A 22,218-nucleotide genomic window follows, 5' to 3' on the forward strand; every position below is an offset into this window, starting at 1 on the left:
GCCCTGCCCTCTTGGAGTTTACACTGTAGGGAGGAAAGACAACCAATACACCAGTAACATTTTAAAAGGTGATGATTTCAGACTGTGTATTGAGATGAAAAAACAAGAGCCCAATAAGGGGACCTAGAGTGTCTGGGCCTGGGACTCTGACATCCGAGCTTCTTCCAATCACCAAGCAGCCCTGGGGTTCCACCCAGAGTGCAAAGTCGGAAGCAGAGCGCCAGAGGTGCGTGCGCGAGTGGGCTGCAGCTAAGGCCACCTGAGCCCCACCCTTGGGGGCCGAGGAGAGGGCCGGTCTCAACCCTGGCGCGCCGCTCCCTGGAGGGGCGCTCGCTCCCGGGTGAGGCGCGCCGGCAACTGGGGAGCCGCCCTCCAGGCCGCGTTTGCTGGGGGACGGTCCGGTCGCGGCCCCGCCCCCGGGCCGCCCATAAATGATCCGGGCCACGGGCCACCTCGGGTTCCGACCGCGGCTTTCAGGTGGCTGGGAGAGGTCGGTGCCGCCCGCGTCTCCGTTGGCTGCCGCGCCTCCCTCGGCGCGCTCGGAGCTCCAGCCATGCTGTTCTGGCACACGCAGCCGGAGCACTACAACCAGCACAACTCCGGCAGCTACCTGCGGTAAGGGCCGCGCGTCGCCTGCGTGCCGTCCCCACCCGACGGCCACAGCTCTGGGGCACTGTTGAGGGCTGCGCCAGGCGCGGTGGGACGTCCAGGGAGGGAGACGGAGCGCCCTTGCCGAGTCCTGGCATCCCCCTGTCGGTCCTTTGGGGAGGAAGGGAGAACCCCGCCCAGTGTCCCCAAGGGACAACTGACGGACCCGGGGGGACCCGACGCGTGGATTTGGGGGTCGGCCGGCGAGGCGGGCGCACGGAGCCGGATCCCGGCGAGGGCCCCTCCACGACGGCCCCCGGCGGGTACCGGGTGCACCTGCGGGCCTCAGCCTCCCCAGCTCTGTCCCACCTCGCGCATCTCTCCTCTTCCCGCTCGTGTCGGAGTAGCAGAGGAAACTTCTGTCTGTCCGGAGCCTGCTCCGGGAAGTTAACCCCTGCTCTTTGCCCCTCTCCTCTTGGATCCCTCTCTGAGCTTTGCGCTTTCCTCAGTGCCCTTCGTCGGGCCCCGCTGGCCCGTGGTGGACCGTCCGGCGGGCGGGTTCCAGAGGGGCTGGCTGCCTCCTCCCCCCGGGGGGGGGTCTTTGCCTGAGGCCCCGAGCGTTTATTGCCCTTGATGGAAATCTTTCTTCTTCTGCAGGGATTTGACTAGTGCTCTTCAAAGGGAAAAGTAAGTCCTGCCTGCTTTGCAAAGTACTCTACAACCCCCTTTTAGGAAGTAGGACCCCCTTTTGCTTCAGTTCCTGGAAGATTGTTTTTTCCATGTTGTGCAGCTGGCTGGGTACTAATGGGCAGTCGTTCACTTTCTGAACTCGCCGGAACCAGCTTTAACCTGTCTTTATTTCCATCCTAGTCACAGTTTATTAAATGTGCCTAATTTAACCCAAAGGGTATTTGATGTGGGCTCAGGAAAAGTGAATTGCGAGGCGGAAGGCGGCTCAGGCACCTAACGAGCTACCCACACTTCGTGCTTGTTTTGGCCCCATGAAGTTCCCACTCAGTTTTGACACTACAGGTTATTTGTAATTCCGGCTTCTGATAGGTATTTGTCTAGTAGTCCTCCCTGAAGACATTCTCCTGCCAGAAAGCAGAGGAACAATTGGATTTAACTGGCGTCTCTGCTGTTTTTATTCAGTGATTAAAAAAGAAAAAAAAAAAAAAAAAAAAAAAACAAAACAACAACAAAACTAGGGTCTTAAGAACGGCAAGCCTGCCTACAGACCATGGCCGTGTCTCCAGAGGGAAGCTGCTCTGGGGAACGGTGGAACCCACTTGGGAGGATGTTAATTCCCGGCAGGAGATTAAGTGTCTGTTCTCTTATGAAAAATGCTAGGACAGAATATGTTTTTACTATATTGCACATTGCAGTTTTAGTGGTAGTTTTGTCTAAATTTTGGTTCATGGCCATTAAGTACCTTGTCATATCTTAAAAATGAGTTTGAAGGTGACCTTGAGTTAAAGATAATGTGTACTTAAAACTTCCTAGATCCCTGAAATCTCATCCCATTAGGTAGTAATTCTCCTGTTCATGAGAGTGCGGTTTTCTGACATCTGCTGCTGAGATGGAAGTTTGTGGATTCTGGTTATTGCATGAAGGGAAGAGGGCAAAAATTGGGGTGAAAGGTGCTATACAGCCATCCTGGAGGGCTTGGGATGTGGCTTTGTTGTACAGTGCTTCCCTGGCAGGTGAAAGGCCCTGGATCGGGTTCCCAGCACTGTTTGGGGGTGGGGGGAGAAAGCCATACTGTTTTGGGGGGTTATTTTGGGAAACTGTGGATGAAGAAGGTCCATACCCCCCTTCCCTTGGTGCTGGGGGATCACATGCTGATCCGGCACTCTAACATTTAACTACACCACCAGTCCCATCTTATCAAAATTCTACTTTTTTTTTGCCTGGGGGAGGTACTAGGGATTTAACCCAGGGTGTTTTACCACTGAGTCACATCCCCTGCCCTTTTTATTCTATTTTTTTATTCTGAGATAGTGTCTCACTAAGTTATTGAGGACCTTGCTAAGTTGCTGAAGCTGGCCTTGGACTGCAGATCCTCTTGCTTCAGTCTCTAAGTCACTGGGCGTCATTGTGATTACAGGTATATGCCACCACACCTGGCTTCAAAATTTCACTTCTTGCCGGATGTGGTGGTGCATGCCCATAATCCCAGTTACTGGGGAGCCTGAGGCAGGAGAGTAGCAAGTTCAAGGCCAGTCTCTGTCTCAAAAAAAAAAATAAAAAGGTAGCTGAGGATGTAGCTCAGTGGCAGAGCAGTCTTGGGTTCAGTCCCCAGTACTGCTAAATAAATACATACATAAATAAATAGAATTTTATTTCTTGCTGGGGGTTTGGCCTTCATAGAGGCTGACCTCAGTGAAGGCCAAGGTGGGGTTAGTACATATGTCCCTGGTCTCCCTACTCTAGAGGTGGGGTCTTGTCCTTTTTCTTTGTGTGTGTGTGTTTTTTTTTTTTTTTTTTTTTTTTTTTTTTTCCGGTTGTTTTCTCACTCTGCAGAACTTCTGCATGACCTTGCCAGTAGTGGCCTTTACTCCTTCTTCTCCCTTCCTGTTTGATGTTCTGGTGACTTTTATTCCTTGGCAAATAAGGATGCCAGGTTTGAAACAAGTTACTGTTGAATGATGGTTCTTAGCACCCTCCCCGTCCCCTTTTTTCCTCCAAATTTAAAGGCAGCAGTGCATGGATTATTAACATGGTCTGGGCAAACATGAAATTATGCAATCTCCAGGTGAGCAAGCTTGCTTACTTCTTCCATGTTCCTAGAGAACCTCCTGGGCTGGAAAAAGGAAGGTGTGTGGTGGGGGAAGTCAGGTCAGCCCTGTGCTTTCCTTTTTGGGCAGCAGATGGTGGCAGGGAAGCCCTTGAAGGAAAGATTTTCCAGGTGTGCCCAAAGCCATGCTTTTCTTTCTTAGAATTGGTTGGACGCTGTTGGGGTGTGTGCTGGGCTTGTGTTTAAGAGACACTCGTTTATGATACTGTATGAGGAACAGGTTGTACCAGGGAGTTTGTGTTTATGCAGTGAAGTGGGGTCAGCTAATTTGATTCATGACCCAGGATCCACGAAGGGAGGAGGGTTACCAAGATAGGGCATGACGCTTTTTTGGCACCTGTTTCTGTACTGTGTATACTTCAGAGGTCTTAAGCAAGTTTCTCCTGCTTGCGGGTCATTCATGTTCTCAAGACTCTCTCGGGCTCCTTGGAGGGTGCACACCTGGAGTCCCAGCTACTTTGGTGGGAGTCAGAGATCGTAGGATTGTTTGGGGCTAACCTGGGCAACACAGCAAGACCCCGTCCCCAAACACAAGACAACCAAAAATACCAAAACAAACCAAAAACAAAAAAGAAAAGAAAGAAAGAAACCTAGACACAAGTTCCTCAGTTACAGGCTGATGGGAGACTGTTTTTTTTTAATGTCCTGGGGAGTTTTGTTTCTAGGTAATAAAGTCTTTGAGCACCTCAAGATTTTTCACTTGGATAAGGAAACTCAGTCAAAACCAAGGTTCTTCTCTTCTGGCATTTCTGAGAGATCAGTATGCGCCTTAAACAGGCTAAGGGCCAATGTCCCCTTTTCAGAAGAAATGGAGGGGTGTCTGATCCTGGGTGAGTGAGGCTAACAGATTTTTCATTTGCGTACTTTGCTGAGCCCTGGGTCTGGGCCCTGTTGGTCTGAGAAGTGGCAGATAAAGAGAAGAGTTGATTCAAAACTAAAAGTTGTTCAGATTACTATTCTAAAAACACATTATGAGCAGTCTCCTGTGGATGAAAACCAAATGGCTTCTAAAGATTATTTCATTGCTACTGGTCTCTGTCACTTAAAGGGTTTTTGTAGATAATAGAAACTGCATTTTTACCTCCTCCACAACTTGATTCAATAAATATTTTGAGAACCATTGAGTAACACAGAATCATGCAGGACTGGTTTGCTTTTTCTTTCTTTTTTTTTTTTTGGTCGGGATTCAAACCCAAGGCCTTGCCCATGCTAGTCCTCTATCACATCAGTATCTATCACTACCACTATCAGTATCTATCATAGTACTCTATCACTGACACGCACTACCCGCTGCCCCAGCCTAGTTTACTCCCGTTTAAAGCATCTAGAGGGTTTGTGACAGGAGGGATCAGAATTGAAGCCAGCTTGCTGCAGTGAGCTTTGTTGAGTGGCCTTTAGTCCCCAGGGCCTGTGTCTGTCTCTCCAACCTTGCTTTGTCTGTGGGAAGGGGCTCCCGAGGGCCCTGCTCCTGACCACCGCTTCCTGTGTGTTGCAGTGATGTGCTCGCTCTACCCATCTTCAAGCAGGAGGAGCCCCAGCTGTCCCCTGAGAATGGGGCCCGGCTGCCACCCCTGCAGTACGTGTTGTGTGCCGCCACGTCCCCAGCTGTGAAGCTCCATGAAGAGACCCTGACCTACCTCAACCAAGGTAGTGACTGGAGCCCTAGGCCAGGGTGGAACCTGTGGGTGGGGGCATCCCCTAGAACAATGGGGAATTGGTCTGAAGACCTAGTTGGGTTTTATTAGTTGTCACAGTGGGTGAGGTGGGGCTCATGAATGAAGGCTTTGGTGTTGGACACAGGTTCAGATTCCATTTCTGAGCTCTGAGACCTCTCTCTATGAACCTCTGAGTCTTCATCTGAAATGTGGAAACGTCAAAAGCCGGGCATAGTGGCACACACATGTAGTCCCAGCTACTTGGGAGGCTGAGGCAGGAGAATCACTTGAGCCCAGGAGCTTGAGAGCAGCCTGTACAACATCGTGAAACATGTCTCAAGGAAGTAAACATCAACCGTGTTGTTGGAATGGAGGCAGGTGTGGGAACCCGTAACGTTCCTCATATGGCACCTTCATGGAGCAGACGTACAGTGACTGCGACTACTAATACTATTTATTGTGACCACGGTTGATGTCCTCTGTGTGAATTGAGTACTTTTGGTTTACTAGGGCTGCTGTCCCTGGAGCTGCACCTGGTGGAGCGGTAGGAGGGCTGACCTGTCTCTGGCACCACAGGGCTAGTCTGTGTTCCGCTTGACAGGAAGAAGCCCTCTGTGGCAGTGGGGACCAGATTGCTCATCATGTCTTTAGGAGTAATGAGCTTTGGAGTTTGAATTCCAACTCTTAACTCTTCATAGCTCTGTGACTTTGAACTGCCTTTTCTTTTTCTCTGAGGCTCAGTGTTTTCATGTGTAAAATGAAGTATAATTTTTGTGTGAAGCTTGCAAGATTGAAGGTAAGTGGCATGATAGTGGTTGTTCAGTCAGTTGTCCCTTTACCAGAACACCCGGGGAGCGTCCTGGTGGATGGCATTTCTGTGGTTTCTGACCTGATGATGTGAATGCGTTTAGCACACTTTCTTCCTCAGTCACCTTATAAATCCTGGGTGTCTAGTAGCGTGATTGCTCTCTACTTTAAATTGGAAGCTGAAAGGACGGAGGACCCTGGTTTGGGTTGGGCTACGCTGAATTGCAGGGGCAGCGGTGGGCAGCAGTTTGTCCTCTGTGTGCTGCCTCCCCTCGGTGGAACTTTGCCTCCTGGGTTTCGGGATGGGTGAGGGTAGAAGTCCAGCATGAGCTTCATGCTCTTCTGGCTGCAGAACTTGCCGGCTTCTGAACCAAGAAATTAGCCCAGAATGAGCAGGTGGCTGTGTGTCTACCTGTCTACAGACAGGGCTCCATGGAAGGAGGGCTTCCCTGTGACCTTTAGCTGGTCTTGCTGACGCTGGGCTCAGACAGCCGTGGGGCTGACCTGTGCTCCATCTGCGAACGCCCTGGGCCGCTGCCGGTGAGTGGCGAAGTCCAGTGGCAGAGTGGCTCTGTGTCTGAGCCTGTGTGTGCAGTGGCTTCTGCCGTTCTCCTTTCTCTTTGATGGAAAGTCATTTGCTACTAACTTCTGTATCTTTGAGCAGGTTCCTTCCTCTGTAGATGTCCGAGTTCTTGCATATCTTAGAATGGAGGAGCCCTTTGAGCTGATGATTTTCCTGCTCTTGGCCATGTCCATGGTGTGGAGGAGTGGTCTGAGATCTTGCTGTAGGACCCCAGGACATTCTGTCTGTCCCCTCCCTCAAAACTGCAAGACCTTTGGCTGTATCCCCTGTCCTTTTAATCAGTAAGCTTAAGACAAAATTTTAAAGTCAGCATGCTAGGGCTTCCCCCCAGCCCCCAATCCTCGGCCCTTTCCATTTTTTGATTTTGAGATAGGGTCTCACTAAGTTGCTCAGGGCCTCACTAAGTGGCTGAGGCTGAGTTAGAACTTGAGATACTTCTGCCTCAGCCTCTGGAGTTGCTGGGATGACAGGTGTGAGCCGCCATACCGGTGAGCTTGCTAGGTCTTTTAGAAAGACTTTAAAAGCATTTATTCTCTTATATGATGTAGGTGAGTTAAGAGAGAAGGAAAAAAAAAAGTTAGCCTCCATGGTTACATCATCCTGTGTTAATCCAGTGTTTTTACTTCAGATTTTTTTTTCTATTTATTTACTGCCATACTGGGGATGCCACCCAAGGCCGTGATGTTAGTTAGGCAGGCGCTCTACCACCAAGTCACATCCCTGGCCCTAGATATTTCTAGAATTAACATTTTCCCAATTATTAATGTAATACATGTTCATTATAGAAAATGTGAGTGACTTGGAAATGTAAAAAGAAGAAAACTAAAAGAAAAACATAATTAAGATCTTTTCTAATTTTTGCTAGAGAATAACTGCTGACCTTATTTCTGCAAAATTGCATTTCCATAAGAATCGGATCATGCCACAAAAATTTGTCCTGGTTTTCTCTCTTTTCTTTCCTTCCTTCCCTCTTTTCTTCTTTTTCATTTACTACTTTGTGAACTTTTCTCATGTCATTAAAAATGCGTCGAGGCTGGCTGTGATCCCAGCAGCTTGGGAGTCTTAGGCAGGAGGATGGAGAGGTCAAGCCAGCGCTTGAGACCCTCTCCCAAAATAAAAATTTTAAAAAGGGCTGAGGGTGTAACTCAGTGGTAGACACTCGCCTAGCGTGTGTGAGGCCCTGGATTCTGCACCCAGTGCTGCAAGAAGAAACACTGAAAAAATGCCGTGGCCATTTATGTCATCCTGGCTGTATATCATTTCACCATACGGTTGTTACTTTGGCTCGTTTTGTACTGTGAACGCTTAGTTTCCAGTTGTTGGAAATTAAACCATGATGGACATTCTTGTATGTAGATTTTTATGTGAAGTGTTGATTCTTTAATTTTTAGCTATATATTCTTAAGAAATAGGATTACTGGATCAAAGTACTTGAATGTTAAACCTCCTGCCCTTCTGGTACTGGAGATTGAACCCGGAGGCAGTGTACCACTGAGCTATATCCCCAGACCCCTTTTCTTATTTTTCAAAATTTGGGAAGGGTCTCACTGAATTGCCCAGGCTGACTTCAAACTGCGATCCTCCTGCCTCAGCCTCCCAAATCGATGGGATTACAGGTGTGCAGCAGACAGTAGGGTTTTTGATACATACTACCAAAATTACCTTCTCAGCAGAAGAAACCAATGCACAGGGCAGCCAACCAGGTAGAATCACTGTTTCCCTATTGCCATTTTTCTTTTTTTCTTTTGTCATTCTTCATCCGATTAGTAAACCATGGACTTTGATCTTAAATTTGCATTCCTGTGACTATTTTCAAATGTTTATTGACATTTTTTCTGTATTAACTATATTCATGTCCCTTGCATATTTTTCTCTTATTGATTTGAAGAGAATACCATTTATGAAGAACATCAACCTTTTAGCCGTCACATGTTGCAATATTTTTCCCTGTTGGTTGCTCTCCATTTAACTATATTGTGTGGCAACTATATGAAATGGGATATATAACTTGATTTTATGTGTGTGTGTGTGTGTGTGTGTGTGTGTGTGTGTGTAAGACATCAATTCCAGGGCCTTGTGTATGCTCAGCAAGTGGTTTGCAGTCCCAGACCAATGATTTTTTTCTATAACAATTTACTTTAAATGTCGATAGTCAAATCTTTCATTCTTTCAAAATGGTTTTTATTTTATTCTTAGAAATGCCTGTCTTCCAGGCATCTTAGTAGTTTGCTAAATTTTATTTAGTGGTTCCTATTTTAACACTGAATTTGGAATACATGACATGATGGAGTATATGTTTGCTTGTTTTCCTAGATAGTTCACCTACTAGTTACTGCCTATGAATATGTTCCTTTCTCATTGGTTTAAAATGCCACTTTTGAAACATTTTTAAAACCAAATGGTCAGAAATGGACTCTTGTGTAATTATTTGTCCCAAACACTAATATTCATTGATTTTTCCCCTCTATTTCTCATTGAATTAATTATTATATCTTGGAAATATATTTTACTATTTGCGAATAGAAATTCCTTTCATCATTTTTCTTAACCATTCACTATCATTTATTTTTATAATTTTATAAACATTGAGACTCTCTTCTATACTTTTTAAAAACACTGATAAGATCATATGCTTTTTACATTTGTTTTCTGCTTTCATTATACACTATTTTTAAAAGTTTCTTTAATTTGTTGATGGACCTTTATTTTATTTATTTACTTATTTATTTACAGTGCTGAGAATCCAACCCAGTGCTTCACACGTGCTAGGCAGGTGCTCTACCACTGAGCCACAACCCCAGCCCTTATTATGTACTATTCTTTTAAAAAGTTTTTTTGGGGGGTACTGGGGATTGAACCCAGGGATGTGCCATCACTGAGCTACATTCCCAGTCCTTTTAATTTTTTTAAATTTTGAGACAATCTAACTAAATTGCTGCAGCTGGCCTGCAACTTGCCATCTTCCTGCTTAAGCCACCCAAGAAGCTGGGATTATGGTGTACATTACTGTGCCTGCTAAATATCATTCTTACAATAACATTTTCCATTAGTAATAGTGTTAGTGGAATAATAAAGTATGTTAAGTAATGATAAAGTATGTTAAACGTCATTTAAAACGTGTATTTCACTATTTCTTCTTGTTATTTAGGACAGAATATTGTCATAACTGCTTGAAGAAAACATACAAAGTAATTATTTTAGTGTCTGTTTCTCATATGGACTGGACACGAGGGCTGATTCCTGTCTTGTCTTTTTCACATTGCATCCCCAGATTAATCTTGGTGCCTTTTTAGTAGCTGCTCTATAATTATCCCAAAAATTAAAAATAGGAATGATTGATTTTACTTTCATTTTTTTATCTGTTCTTTCCCTATTATCTATACTACTTTACTAGATATGTTTTTCAGCATAACTTATTTAAGCAGTCTGTCCTTTATGTTAGATGACAAATAATTTTGACTCAATTTTAAAAATTAAATTTGAGCCGGGTGAGGTGGCACTGTAATTCCCGTGGCCCAGGAGGCTGAGGCAGGAGGATCCAAGAGTTCAAAACCAGCCTCAGCAACTCAGCAAGAGCCTCTTTCTAAATAAAATATAAAAAAGGGCTGGTGAGGTGACTCAGTGGTTAAGCACCCCTGGGTTCAATCTGTGGTCCCAGTTACTTGGGAAGTCAAGGCAAGAGTATCACTTGAGCCCTGGAGTTCAAGACTAGTTAGGACAACATGGTAACAGCACCCCGTCTCAAAAAAATTTCTTTTCAGCACCTTGCTTTTGCTGAGACTGGCTTATGAACTCGTGATCCTCCTGCCTCAGCCTTCCAAGCTGCTGGGATTATAGGCGTGTTGCCACTGCACCTGGCTATAAGAAAAAATTTTAAAGTGATTTTGCTAATCATTCCAGACCTTTTTGTTTAATTGAGAAGTTTTCTCTGGGCACGGCAGTGCCCTTCTGTAATCCCAGAGACAGTGGAGGCTGAGGGAAGAGGATTGCAAGTTGATGCAGCCACAACAACTTGGTGAGGCCCTAAACAACTTAGCAAGACCTGTCTCAAAGTGAAAAAATAAAAAGGACTGAAGATGTAGCTCAGTGGTTAAGTGCCAATGGGTTCAATCTCCAGTACCCCAAAAAAAAAGTCTGCTACTCAGTTATGAATGTTTATTGTGTTGTCTCTGATATTTATTACATTATCTGAGTCCATCCCATGCCCTCTTCCTTGCAAAGATGTGTTTTTGGTGCTGGGGAGATAGCTCAGTTGGTAGAGTGCTTGCCTTGCTTGCACAAGGCCCTGGGTTCAATCCCCAGCACTACAAAAAAAAAAAAAAAAAAAAAAGATGTGTTTTTGTTTTTGTTCTTTTAGCTGGGGACTGAAACCAGGGATGCTGTACCACTGAGCTACATCCTCAGTCTTTTTAATTTTTTTCACTTTGAGACAGGGTCTCACTAAATTGGTGAAGGTCTTGCTAAAATTCCTGAGACTGGCCTTGAATTTACAGTCTTCCTGCCTCAGCCTTCCGAGTTGCTGGTATTATAGGCTTGTGCCACAGTACCTGACATGTGTTTAAAGTTCTCTGAAACATGGAAGGGATGCCCTTTCTGTAAATCAGCAAGTCATTTACTATATCACTGGAAACCCATTCTAATAGCAGTGTCAAACGCGAGTCCTGCAACTACAGGACATACATGGGGCTTTCAGGTTCCACGCCCAGTGCCTCGTTTTGGATGTTGCGAAAATGGTTTGAAAAACAAAGTATGTCCTCTTTCTCTGAAAAAAGTTTTCTTCGATAAGAGATGGACAGCTGTTGAATAAAGCCTTGCAAACTCTCAGATAACTTCTTTGTCACTGGCCGAAGGTCATTTTGGACAGATCTTTATTGAAGGCTGGAGCCAGAGGGAGCCAGAGGGAGGGGAGGAGGTGGGCCGGTGGGGAGAGAACCCCAGGCAATCCTGGTTGGGAGATAAGAAACAACTTTGCAAGAATGGAGTGTTGTGGAGAAAGCTTTGGTATTTTCCACCAAAACAACCCTGAGCCTTAAATACAATAACGAATTTTCACACGACTCAGACTTTCATTCATTCACAAAATAAAATGTCCTGTTGTTAAGAAGGGTAGGTTGTTAAGAAGGGTGGTTCGTGAGAAGAGAGGTTCTTCAGAAGAGAGAAGCCATTTGCAAAGGGATTGCTTCTCAATGTACTGTGTCCCAGGAATCCTAAGTTCTTCGGGATGACTAGGTTTTGGAACTTGAAGAGTAGGAATGATGTGGAAAGGTAGACCAGATGACTGAAAGCTGCAGCTGCCTTATTGAGGCCAAGTCACTGGGAAGCCCCCTGAGGTCACTGAACCTCTCTTTGCCTTTAATTCCTTGTCTAGTACCTGGTGCTGGGGATGGAACCCAGGACTTTACAAACATGAGGCAAGTGCTCTACCACTGAGGTACACCCCCCGCCTCGATATTCTCTTTTGAAGTTGTTCTCCCAAAATATATTATTCCCATCTTTCAGATGACAGTTGGACAGAGGTGAAAGCAGATTCCCTCTGTCACATCCCATCATGAGGCAGGCCTGGGAGTGGTTGAGCCGTGGTGGATGGTGCAGGGTCTTCTGAAAGCAGGAACGCAGCCTCCTATCCTGGCTGCTACTCCTGGCAGGCGAGTCCCCTGCCACACACACCTGTGCTGCTCTGACCAGAGTCCCCAGCCCGGGAGATAAGAGCTCCAGCGGGTGAGGGCTGTCTGCTCCTAGAACCCCGTGGGAGACACAGTTCTGTGTGTACCTGCTTCTCCTCCAGGGAAATCACTTCATCTCTACGATCCTGGGTTTCCTCCTGTGTGAAACCAGGACATTTTCACTCTGGGCAGTTGCCCTGAGGGTTCAGGGAAAAGGAACGTCTGGCAAGGCAAGAATCCAGTGAGATTTTCCCCTCTTCCCAATTATATCAGTGACTTTGAATTTAAGGAATGAGGCAAAGGATTAGTCACTTTGTTTGTTATCTTTTCTTCATAGCTGAAGTTTTCCTTCCAGATTAATTTTTAGCCTGAAGTTTGGGAATATAAACTGGATCAACCAAATGACCCTGAAGTCCATTACTAAGAAAAAAAAAAATAAATAAATAAATAAAAAAATCCACCCTCCCTTATTTTTTTCATGATTATGAAAATAGTACAGTCTTATAACATAGACCAGCCAAATAATACAGAAGTATGGACTCTGGAAAACCTAACTTTTTCTTAGTCATACATTAATCAATGTATTTATAATTATGAACACACATACTTATATACTTAAAGGGATGTGTGTTCCTCTTCCTTTTTAAGAAAAATAGAAATACATAATATGCTTTCTTTCTTCACCAAACAAAAATCCTCAATTCCTTCCATGTGGTACATTAAGTAAAAACCAGGGAAGTGTACTCAGTGGTAGGGCACTTGCTTAGCATGCATGAGGCCCTGGGTTTGATTGTGAGTTTTTGAGCATTACTAAATAAATAAATAAATAAATAGTTGCAGGGCGTGGGGGGAAGCAATCCTTACAGGTTACATTCTGAGTATTGTGTGGAAACGGCCTGATCTTGCCTTCTTGAGGGGCAGTAGTATTGTTTCCTTTTTTTTTTTAATAGCTATAACTGGCATTCCAGTGAGCTTCTGGGTGTATGCCTTTGTGCTTAACCTGGAATGAGAATAACTATAGGATAAGTATCTAAAAATCAAATCGCTAGCATAGCCTCTGCATGGATCCTGCCACGTTGTCCTCCAATGAAGTCGTCATGGTTTGTACTTTTGTGAACAGTAACTATGTGAATATGTGTTTACTTCCCTCCTCCCTGTCTCTCTGACATCTCTGTCATACCTGGAATACAAAACTTGTTGAAGGCAGAAAACTCAGTCTTTGTTTATTGCCAGTCCTAGACCAGTGCCTGGCATACATAACTTCTTTGTCTGACTTAAGAAAGGAACTTATTGCCCAGCATGATGGTGCTTGCCTGTAATCCCAGAGGCTCAGGAGTCTGAGGCAGGAAGATCTGGAGTTCAAAGCCAGCCTCAGCAAAAGTGAGGTGCTAAGCAACTCAATGAGACCCTGTCTCTAAATAAAATACAAAAGGACTGTGGATGTGGCTCAGTGGTCAAGTACCCCTGAGTTCAGTCCCTGGTACCAAAAAAAAAAAAAAAAAAAAAAAAAAGGAAGAAACTTATTATTGAGCTATGTATTTTGCACTGCTGGAGATTGAATCCAGGGTCTTGCACCTGCTAGGCAAACACTCTCCAGTGAGCTACTTCCCCAGTCCTGATGAATGGAGAATGTCTCTGTCTTTACCTTTGCCAAGTCTTTAGCCTTTGGTAATTTTTTAGGGAAAATATAAGTTACTCTAGTTTTAATTTTCATTTCCTCAATGATGTTGAATTTTTTTTCCAGATTTTTATTATTCTCTTTGCCTTTCATGTGACTTATCCATAATTTTTATTATTTTCTTATTTATTTCTAAGAGCTCTTTGCATATTTTGGATTTTATAATACACATTGGAAATATTTTCCCACGTTTTCATTTTCTTTCTTTCTTCTTCTTCTTTTTTTTTGGTGCCTGAGATTCAACCCACGGGCCCTTAACCACTGAGCCACATCCTCAGCCTTTTAAAAATATTTTATTTAGAGACAGGGTCTCACCAAATTGCTTGGCACCTCACTAAGTTGCTGAGGCTGGCTTTGAACTTTCGATCATCCTGCCTCAGCCTCCAGAGGTGCTAGGATTACAAGCATGTGCCACCATGCCTGGCTTTTTCATTCATTTTAAAAATTAATTTTCTTACTCTTTATCATAATACAAATTTTAAATAAATTTTTATATAGTCAGGTTTATTGGCATTCATCTTCGTTATTTTTGTTTCATATCCCATTTAGGAAAGGCCTAATATTTCAGTTATATCCACTTTTTTTTTTTTTAAATGTCATTTCTGAAGCTTCTACACTTTGGCATTATTTTGGAGTATAAGGAATGAAGACTCCAATCCCGATACTTTTCATATAGCCATCACATTTTGCCACAATTACTTAATGGTGATGGAACCTCCATATTGTAGAACACTCTGCAGTTATAAGAAGAGCACTCAGCTACTTAGGAGGCTGAAGCAGGAGGATTGCTTGAACCCAGGGGCTTGGGGCCAGCTCGGATAACACAGGAAGACCCTGTCACCACCCGACACCCCTGGTACTGGAGAGTGAACCAAGGGATGTTCTACCACTGAGCCCAACCCCATATATATATATATATATATATATATATATTTTCTCACTAAATTGCCAAGGCTGACCTCGGACTTGTGGGATCTTTGTGTCTCAGCCTCCTGAGCAGCTGGGATTATATCCACTTGGTCATGTCAAACTTTGATTATGTTTTAAATGTTGTGGCTCAGTGGTAGAGCACTTGCCTAGCATGTGTGAGGCACTGGGTTCGATTCTCAGCCCCACATATAAATAAAATAAAGGTCCATCGACAACTTAAAAAAATAAATAAATAAAATAATAATGAAGCAGTTAATTAAAATCTCAATTGAGTATCCCTTGTCTGAAAAGCTTGGGAATAGAGATGTTTCTGATTTTTTTCTTTTCAAATTTGGGATTATTTGTGTATATATGTATAAAATACCTTGAGGATGACGGGACCAAAGTCTAACCATGAGTTGTTTTTGTTTTGTTGTTGTTTGTTTCTTGTGTTTTCCTTTTTGAGACATGGTTTTGTTACATTGCCCAGGATGGCCTCAAACTCCTGGGCTCAAGTGATCCTGATAACTGGTACTGCTGGTGTGACCACTGGCAAGCATGAGATTTCATCTATATTTCATGTGCTTATACATGTAGCCTGAAAGTAATTTTAGCAGTATGTTTAGGGTGCCTGTGTTTTATCTGTGACCGGATCCGTTAGGTTGGGTGTGGAATTTTCCATTTGTGGCATCATACTGACACTCAAAAAGCTTCAGATTTCAGAGCAGTTTTGGGTTTTGGATTTAGGGATGCTCAACTTGAAATTATTTTTTTTTCCCCCAGTACTGACGCCTGATCCCATTTTTAATTTTTTTTTTTTTTTTTTGAGACACAATCTTGCTAGGTGGCCCAAGCTGCCCTTTAACTTTTGATGCTCTTGCCTTGGCCTCTGGCATTGCTGGGATTACAGGTGTGAGCCACCGTGTCTGACATGGAATGATGTCTTCTTAGGAATTGCATTAAAACCTAATGTTTTGTAAACATTTTGAAGGAAAAAGAGCTAGCCAAAACATTTCCTGCCCAAGTTGGAGTGTGTGATAAAGTCAGGGAGCAGAACGGAAGACCTCCAGCACCACAGTGGACCCGATCCTCTGGCATTACTCACTGTGATTGGCAGCACTTAATAAAGATCCACCAAACGGTGCCATTTATTCAGTGGGGGAGACCATAGACCACCTTGACAGAAAGCAGATGAGCGAACCCTCTAAGATTATATTTCGTGGCTTAGTGATGGCCTGTCTGAAAGGGTAGACCCGAATGCTCACGGGCGTCCAGTTTCTCGTCGTCCCAAGTGACTTCTGCTGCTTGCCTGCCTGGAACCCTGTGAGGCTTCTAGCCCTAAACCAAGCAAGCGCTGGCAATCACGATGTGCCATGAGTGAGACTGGGGAGGGTGTGGCAGTTCAATAAGCTTTGCTCTGATCACTGTACAAATAAGGTTATGATTTATCTGACACATCATATTTAAGAGTCAGGTACATCAAAGCGTCTTAGTGAACGTTACCGTCCATCTGATGCCAACTTTAGCTGTATTTCATGGGTGTTTGGAGGTGAAAAGAGTGGGAAGAAGTTCAAGGGTAGGAAGACCTCCCTTGGTCTTTGTGGAATGGGCGCCTCTGCACTATGCCTCGAGTGAGTACTTGGAAGAATGTGTGCCGAAGTCTGCTCTGAATGAGGAAGGTGGTTTGTGCTTTGTTTCAAACATGAGTAGCTACCATGATGGTCCCAATCCTTGCATTTCATAAGAGAAGGAAGCAAGCCCAGGAGAAAGTTGCAATGTCTCTGGGTCATACGACCTGCTAGTGGCCCGCAGGCCCTGGTGGGATTCCAGGGCTCTCACCCCAGGCCCTGGGCTGGACAGCTGAGGAAGCTGTGGAGGCCACAGAGAGAGCAAATGCTTCTTTGTGGTACTTAGGAAATGATGTTCAGACCTTATTTTGTCAGGACTCTGTGTCCCTTTGACAGGTTCCCATGGAAGAGTCTTCCTTGTGGAGCCTGGAGCTGGACAGCCCACCTGCTATCACTTTGCCTTTCACCAAGTCTTTGCACCCTTAAGAGCCATCTCATCCAACTGTCTCTAATTTATGGGGAAACTGAGGCCTGGAGGGTGGACTAGGCTTTGCAGTGTGTGTTGGAGATTCTCGATGATCTCTGGAAGTGCAGTTCTTTTCTCTCTCCAGACTGGCTTGAAGGTGGCGTTTGGGTGAACCTGGAGTGTGTATGTTTCTTCCTATATTTGAACTGCAGAGGGACAAGTATCTGTCTTTTCATGAAGTACCCAGTGATTGTTATTTATTTTTAATTTTTTGGTACTGGGATTTGAACCCAGGGGCATCCTCCCACTCAGCCACATTCCTGACCTTTTCTTTTTTTGTTTCAAGTCATGTTCTTGCTAAGTTTTTGAGGCCGTCCTCAAACTTGCGATCCTCCTGCCTCAGCTTCCCAAATAACTGCCAGCGATTGGTTCTTAGGTAGCCTAGAGTTGTTAACCACTGCACTGAGGGTGGGGGAGGCTGTTGTTCCTCTCTTTCTTTCTTTGGGCAGAGAAGACTGGACTGTGCAAAGGTGTGGAAACTGTCTCATCATGACTCTGCTTTGCAGGCTGAGTGTCTCCTCTGTGTCCAGCCAGGAGATCTGTCCTTGGGTGTAATTGGGGAGTTCTTGACTTTCCTGTTGTTCTTAAGCCTGTGACATGTCTGGAAATTCCCATCTGGGTGATTTGAGGACATTGCCAGTCCTGAATAGGAAGGGGAGACCACACATGCTCTAGGAATTCAGACAGGAGTTGATTCCTGAAGTATGAGGGCCAGGAGGAGCCTTTGATAGCATCTTTATTACCTTGCTACTTAGAATGTCCATGGATCAACATTGCCTGAGAGCTTGTTAGAAATGCAGAATCTTGGGCCTGCTGCAGGATCACTGAATCAGAACCTGCCAGTTACAAGGTGGTCACAGACATGTTGAAATTAGAGAGGCATTGGTCTGGCCTTCTACCCCTCTTCCATTTTATGGGTAGATGAACTGAGGTCCAGAGCGATTGTGATTTGCTCCAGAACATAGAGTGGTACTTCATATAGTCTCTCTCTTTTTGAAGCATTTTTTTTTTTAAACAGCTTTATCGGCACATAATTCACATACCATACACTCCAACCTGTTTAAAGAATACCATTCAGTGTTTTTTAGTATATTCAAACTGAATGTACTAAATCATCTGCGACTAATTTTAGAACATTTTTGTCCTTCATAAAAGAAAGGACACTCCTTAGCAGTCAATTTCCACTCTCTCCTTCCCTCTCCTCAGCCCTAAGCAGTAACTAATCTACTTTTAATCTTCACCAGTTTGCCTATTCTGGGCGTTTCTTGTCATGCAAATTGTGGTGTTTGGCGACTGGCTTCTTTCACTGGGCATGTTTTAGGGTCATCCATGTTGGGCACCTATCAGAATAGCATTCCTTTTCACTGCTGAAAAATATCCTCTTGTATGGATGTACCACATTTTTAAAAATCATTCTTTAGTTGATGGACAGTTGGGTTGTTCCCCATTTGGGGATATTATGAAGAATGCTACTGGAACCTTTGCGTGCAAGGTGTTTGTGTGAGACTACGTTTTCATTTCCATTGGGTCTGTAGGGAGGAGTAGAATTGCTGGGTCATCTGGTAACTGTGTCTAACCTTTTGATGGCCTGTCAACCTATTTTCCAAGGCCATTGTGTGATTTTTACATTTGCACCAGCAATAGAGAAGGGTTCCAATTTCTCCATATCCAGCTCTTGTTATTTCTTGCTGTCCCCCCCACCTCTGTCTCTCTCTCTGTCTCTCTCTCTCTCATAGATTTCCTGGTCTAGGGATTGAACTCAGGGGCCCTATAATACTGTGCTACATTCCCAGCCATTTTGTATTTTATTTTATTATTTTTTGATTCATTGTACACAAAGGGGGTACAACTTTCATTTCTCTGATTGTACACGAATTAGAGTCACACCGATTGTGTAATCACACATGTAGGTAGGGTAATGATGTTTGTCTCCTTCCATCATCTTTCCTTCCCTCACCCCTCCCACCCCTCATTTCCCTCCACACAATCCAACATTCCTCCGTTCTCCTCCCACCTCCTCCCCTTATGTATCAGCATCCACTTATCAGAGAAAACATTAAGCCTTTGGTTTTTGGGGATTGACTTATTTTTGAGATGGTCTTGGTTGCCTTGAACTTGTGATCTTCCTGCCTCAGTCTCCCGAGTAGCTTAGACTACCGGAGTGCGTTAGTACACCAGACCTGTTGACCAGCTCTTTGATGGCTTAGGACTGGGGTACTGAAGGCATCTTCTTGTGGCTACTGTTAGCCACCTGTTGGCACCTTGCAAAGTGGGAGATCCTGTAGCAGGGTGGTAACTGGGCCCCAGATGCCAACTGGAACTGAGGTTCATACACCCGAAGGCTTGTCTTCCCTGTGCCCCTTTGGGGATGTACCATGTGTTCTCTCTGCTACCAGCTTCCTTGCTTCTGTGGCCACGGGACAGACAGACACCAAAGGACCCTGAGAACATGTGCCCTCAGTCACTCAGAGGGACTTTTGCTCATGTATCCCTGTCCCAGGGAGAGAATTGTGGGCCTAACTTGGCCACGTACTCACATGGACCCTATGGGGCACAGGACTGGACCAAAGTGAGTGAGGTTGCTCCTGCCTGCCCCTTTTTCTGCTCTGCAGCCCAAGGCTGGACTGGGGGAGTAGTTCTCTGGGAGCCCCTAAGTGCTAGTACTTCTGGGCCAGCTTCAGTGCCTTGGAGCAGAGCTGACAGGCCCCATATGTCTCCACAGTGCCTGTCCTATAAAGATTCTTCTGTTACCAAGGGCCAAAGCAGGAAGTGGAGCCACCCAGGGCAGGCAGGACAATATGAGCAGGTAGAAACTGCCTGGCAGGCGGGTCCCCACCTCTGAGCTCCCAGCCAGAGGAAGGCTGGGGTCTGCCCTCGGCCTAGCACGTGGTCCTCCCCAGAGGGTCCCCAGCCTGCGGTGTCTGCTGGGCTGGGAGGAGAGGTGCCTGTCAGTCACAGTTCCGACCTTATCTTATAGAGATTTGGTTTTCTAACCTTTACTGTCCTTTGCCCTACTAACTTACAGGTTAGTTATTTCATGGCAAGTTAATGTATTTACTTGGTTCAAAAGTTAAGTGGCACAAAAGGGTTTATGGTGTGTCTCCCTCCCACCTCCGCCCGGGCACCCTCTTCCCCTCCTCAGAGGCTGCTGGTGTTATTCATTGCTTGTATATATTTTCATGCGTACTCAAGTGAAGGCTCGGATCTGCTTTTTCCACTTAAAAACACATACACAAATGGTAGTGATACTTGCATTTAATATTTCCACAGACATCAGATCACCCTCCACAGAGATGGTCCCTCCTTGCACCCCACCTGCTATGCAGATGTCCCCACACCTTTACCTGGACTCTGTATTACCCAGTGGATAAGTCTTGTTAATATACACAGAAAATTGTAGTTCCCTTTGGATTAGGCAAAGGGGAATGAAGGGCAGGAAGCAGTGGGAATAGGAGTAGGAAAGGTAGTAGAATGAATCGGCCATTACTTTCCTATGCGCGTATATGAATACACGACCAGTGTAATTCCACATCTTGTACAACCAGAAGAAAGGGCAGTTGTACTCCATGTATGTAGAATATGTCAAAATACATTCTACTGTATTAAAAAAGATAATAGTGCCTTATTTTAACTTATATTTACTTAATTCATAGTATTGGTTATAAATGGCATTAAGCATGTTTCATATATTTCTATGCCTTTTGTATTTTGTTTAAATGAAATTTTTTTCCTCCAGTACTGGGGATCAAAACCAGGGATGCTCTGCTCTACCACTAAGCTGCATCCCCAGCCCTTTTTATTTTTTAGTTTGGAACAAAGTCTTACTAAGCTGCCCAGGCTGGCCTTAAATTGATGATCCTCCTGTCTCGGCTTCCTGAGGAACTGGGTTACAGGTGTGTGAGCCACAGCGCCAGACGGAGTTAGATCGTTTGAGGTCTTCCTTCCTTTTTCTCTTTATTTTTTTATCTTCCTGCCTCCTCCCTTCTTCCCTTCCTCCTTTTTCTGGGGGCACATCTACACACATTCTTGCTATCTGGCGAGTATTTACTGGCTCCATTGTGTGCCAGACCATACCTAGCCCATGACGCTCATAGGCAGCAGAGAGAAGCTTGAGTGCCTTGTGCAAGGTCACACGGGATGCTCAGCAGGATCAGGCTCTGATGAGGGCAAAGCCCATTCCCTGCCGTCGGCTGTCTCCTGGAGCGTCGGCTGTTCTGTGTCACTTGCACGGGCACCTTCAGAGTGTCGCGCATATCCAAGTGACAACACAAACGCCACATGCCCACATGCCAGGCACAATGGATGCAGTATTGTTCTTTCTGTCTGCCATTCTTACAGGGCTGTTGGCATCCTGCCCTCCTTTCTCTGGGTAATGATGGCCTCTATTATGTTTTATGTGGCATTAATTACCCAAAGCAGCAACTGTTGGAGAGTAAACAACCTGTAAATCTTGGCTGCCCTGGCAATTGCCTCCTGCTCTTGGGAACACCGTGATCTGGGCAGGAGGCCTGTTCAGGGTTCTGCCCTCTGGGCAGAGCCACTCTGGCTTGTCCCCGCTGCTCTGCTGGGGCACCTGGTGGGCTCACCTCAAGGGGAGGGTGGCTGGGTGGCTGGTGCAGGCAGCACTGTGGTTGCAACTGACTCTGGAAGGTAGTTGGTGGCCAGTGGCCGAGGAGTCCCTGCCTGGGGGTGCATCTCAGCTTGGCCGCCTTCTGGCTTTGTGACCTTGGGCAGCGAGGTCACTCCAAGTGGGGTTTTGTGAGTCTGGAGGAGAATTTTATTTGTGCAGCACAGCACAGTGACTTGCACCTGGGCGGGGCCCTGTAAGGAGAGTGCATTCCTGGCCTTGTTGTTTGGAGGTGGTAATGGTGACTGACACTGGCTGAGTACTGTCACATTCCAGGCTGAAATTGCATTATCTCATTTAATCCTCATATCTGTTCTGTAAAGAACATTTTGCAGATGTAGAGAGAGATGCAGAAAGATGGAAGAACATGTCTTGGTCTTTCAGGGTCCTGGGCTCAAGCCCATGAGTCTTACCTGACCCCAGTGCCCTTCTCCTCCCCTCTTATCCTGGGCCAGTCTGCAGGCCACTGAGTCTTTGCTCAAAGTTGCAATGTGACCTTGGGTGCATCAGTACCCTCTCTGGGCCTTTGTTTTCTCATCCCTAAATGGGCATAGTCATATTGTGCTGTGGATTCCTTAGGATGGTCTCCCAGTGAGACCCTGGGCAGGTCCATCTGTCTGGCATGGATTGCATATGTTTGGTGTCCTATGACTTGGACTGCCTTCCCCAAATGCCCACCTATCTGGTTGGTCTCCAGTACCCGTCTGACCCGGGAACAATAAATTACCAGTCACTGCTGTTGTGAGCATCTTTATGGGCTTGAAACAGTTGGAGGCGTTTGTCTCTTTTCTCTGCCTTGTGTATTTTTCAAATTCAC

The 22,218-nt window shown here is 45.3% G+C and overlaps 1 protein-coding gene across 2 annotated transcripts in view; it reads left to right on the forward strand.

Annotated features, from left to right (window-relative positions):
• The first annotated feature begins 451 nt into the window (after positions 1-451).
• TFCP2L1 (transcription factor CP2 like 1) overlaps positions 452-22,218 on the forward strand; it is a 59,343-nt gene continuing 37,576 nt past the window's right edge. For both annotated transcript variants that reach the window (XR_013762606.1, XM_079132184.1), the window contains exons 1-2: positions 452-615; positions 4,881-5,032. Coding sequence is in view for 1 of the 2 variants with exons in the window: in XM_079132184.1 (XP_078988310.1) it covers positions 554-615; positions 4,881-5,032 (214 nt within the window). In the remaining variant the exon portion in view is untranslated. The remainder of the gene's footprint in view (positions 616-4,880; positions 5,033-22,218) is intronic.

Source organism: Sciurus vulgaris (genome assembly GCF_902686455.1).
Source record: "Sciurus vulgaris genome assembly, chromosome: 3".
Taxonomy (NCBI): domain Eukaryota; kingdom Metazoa; phylum Chordata; class Mammalia; order Rodentia; family Sciuridae; genus Sciurus; species Sciurus vulgaris.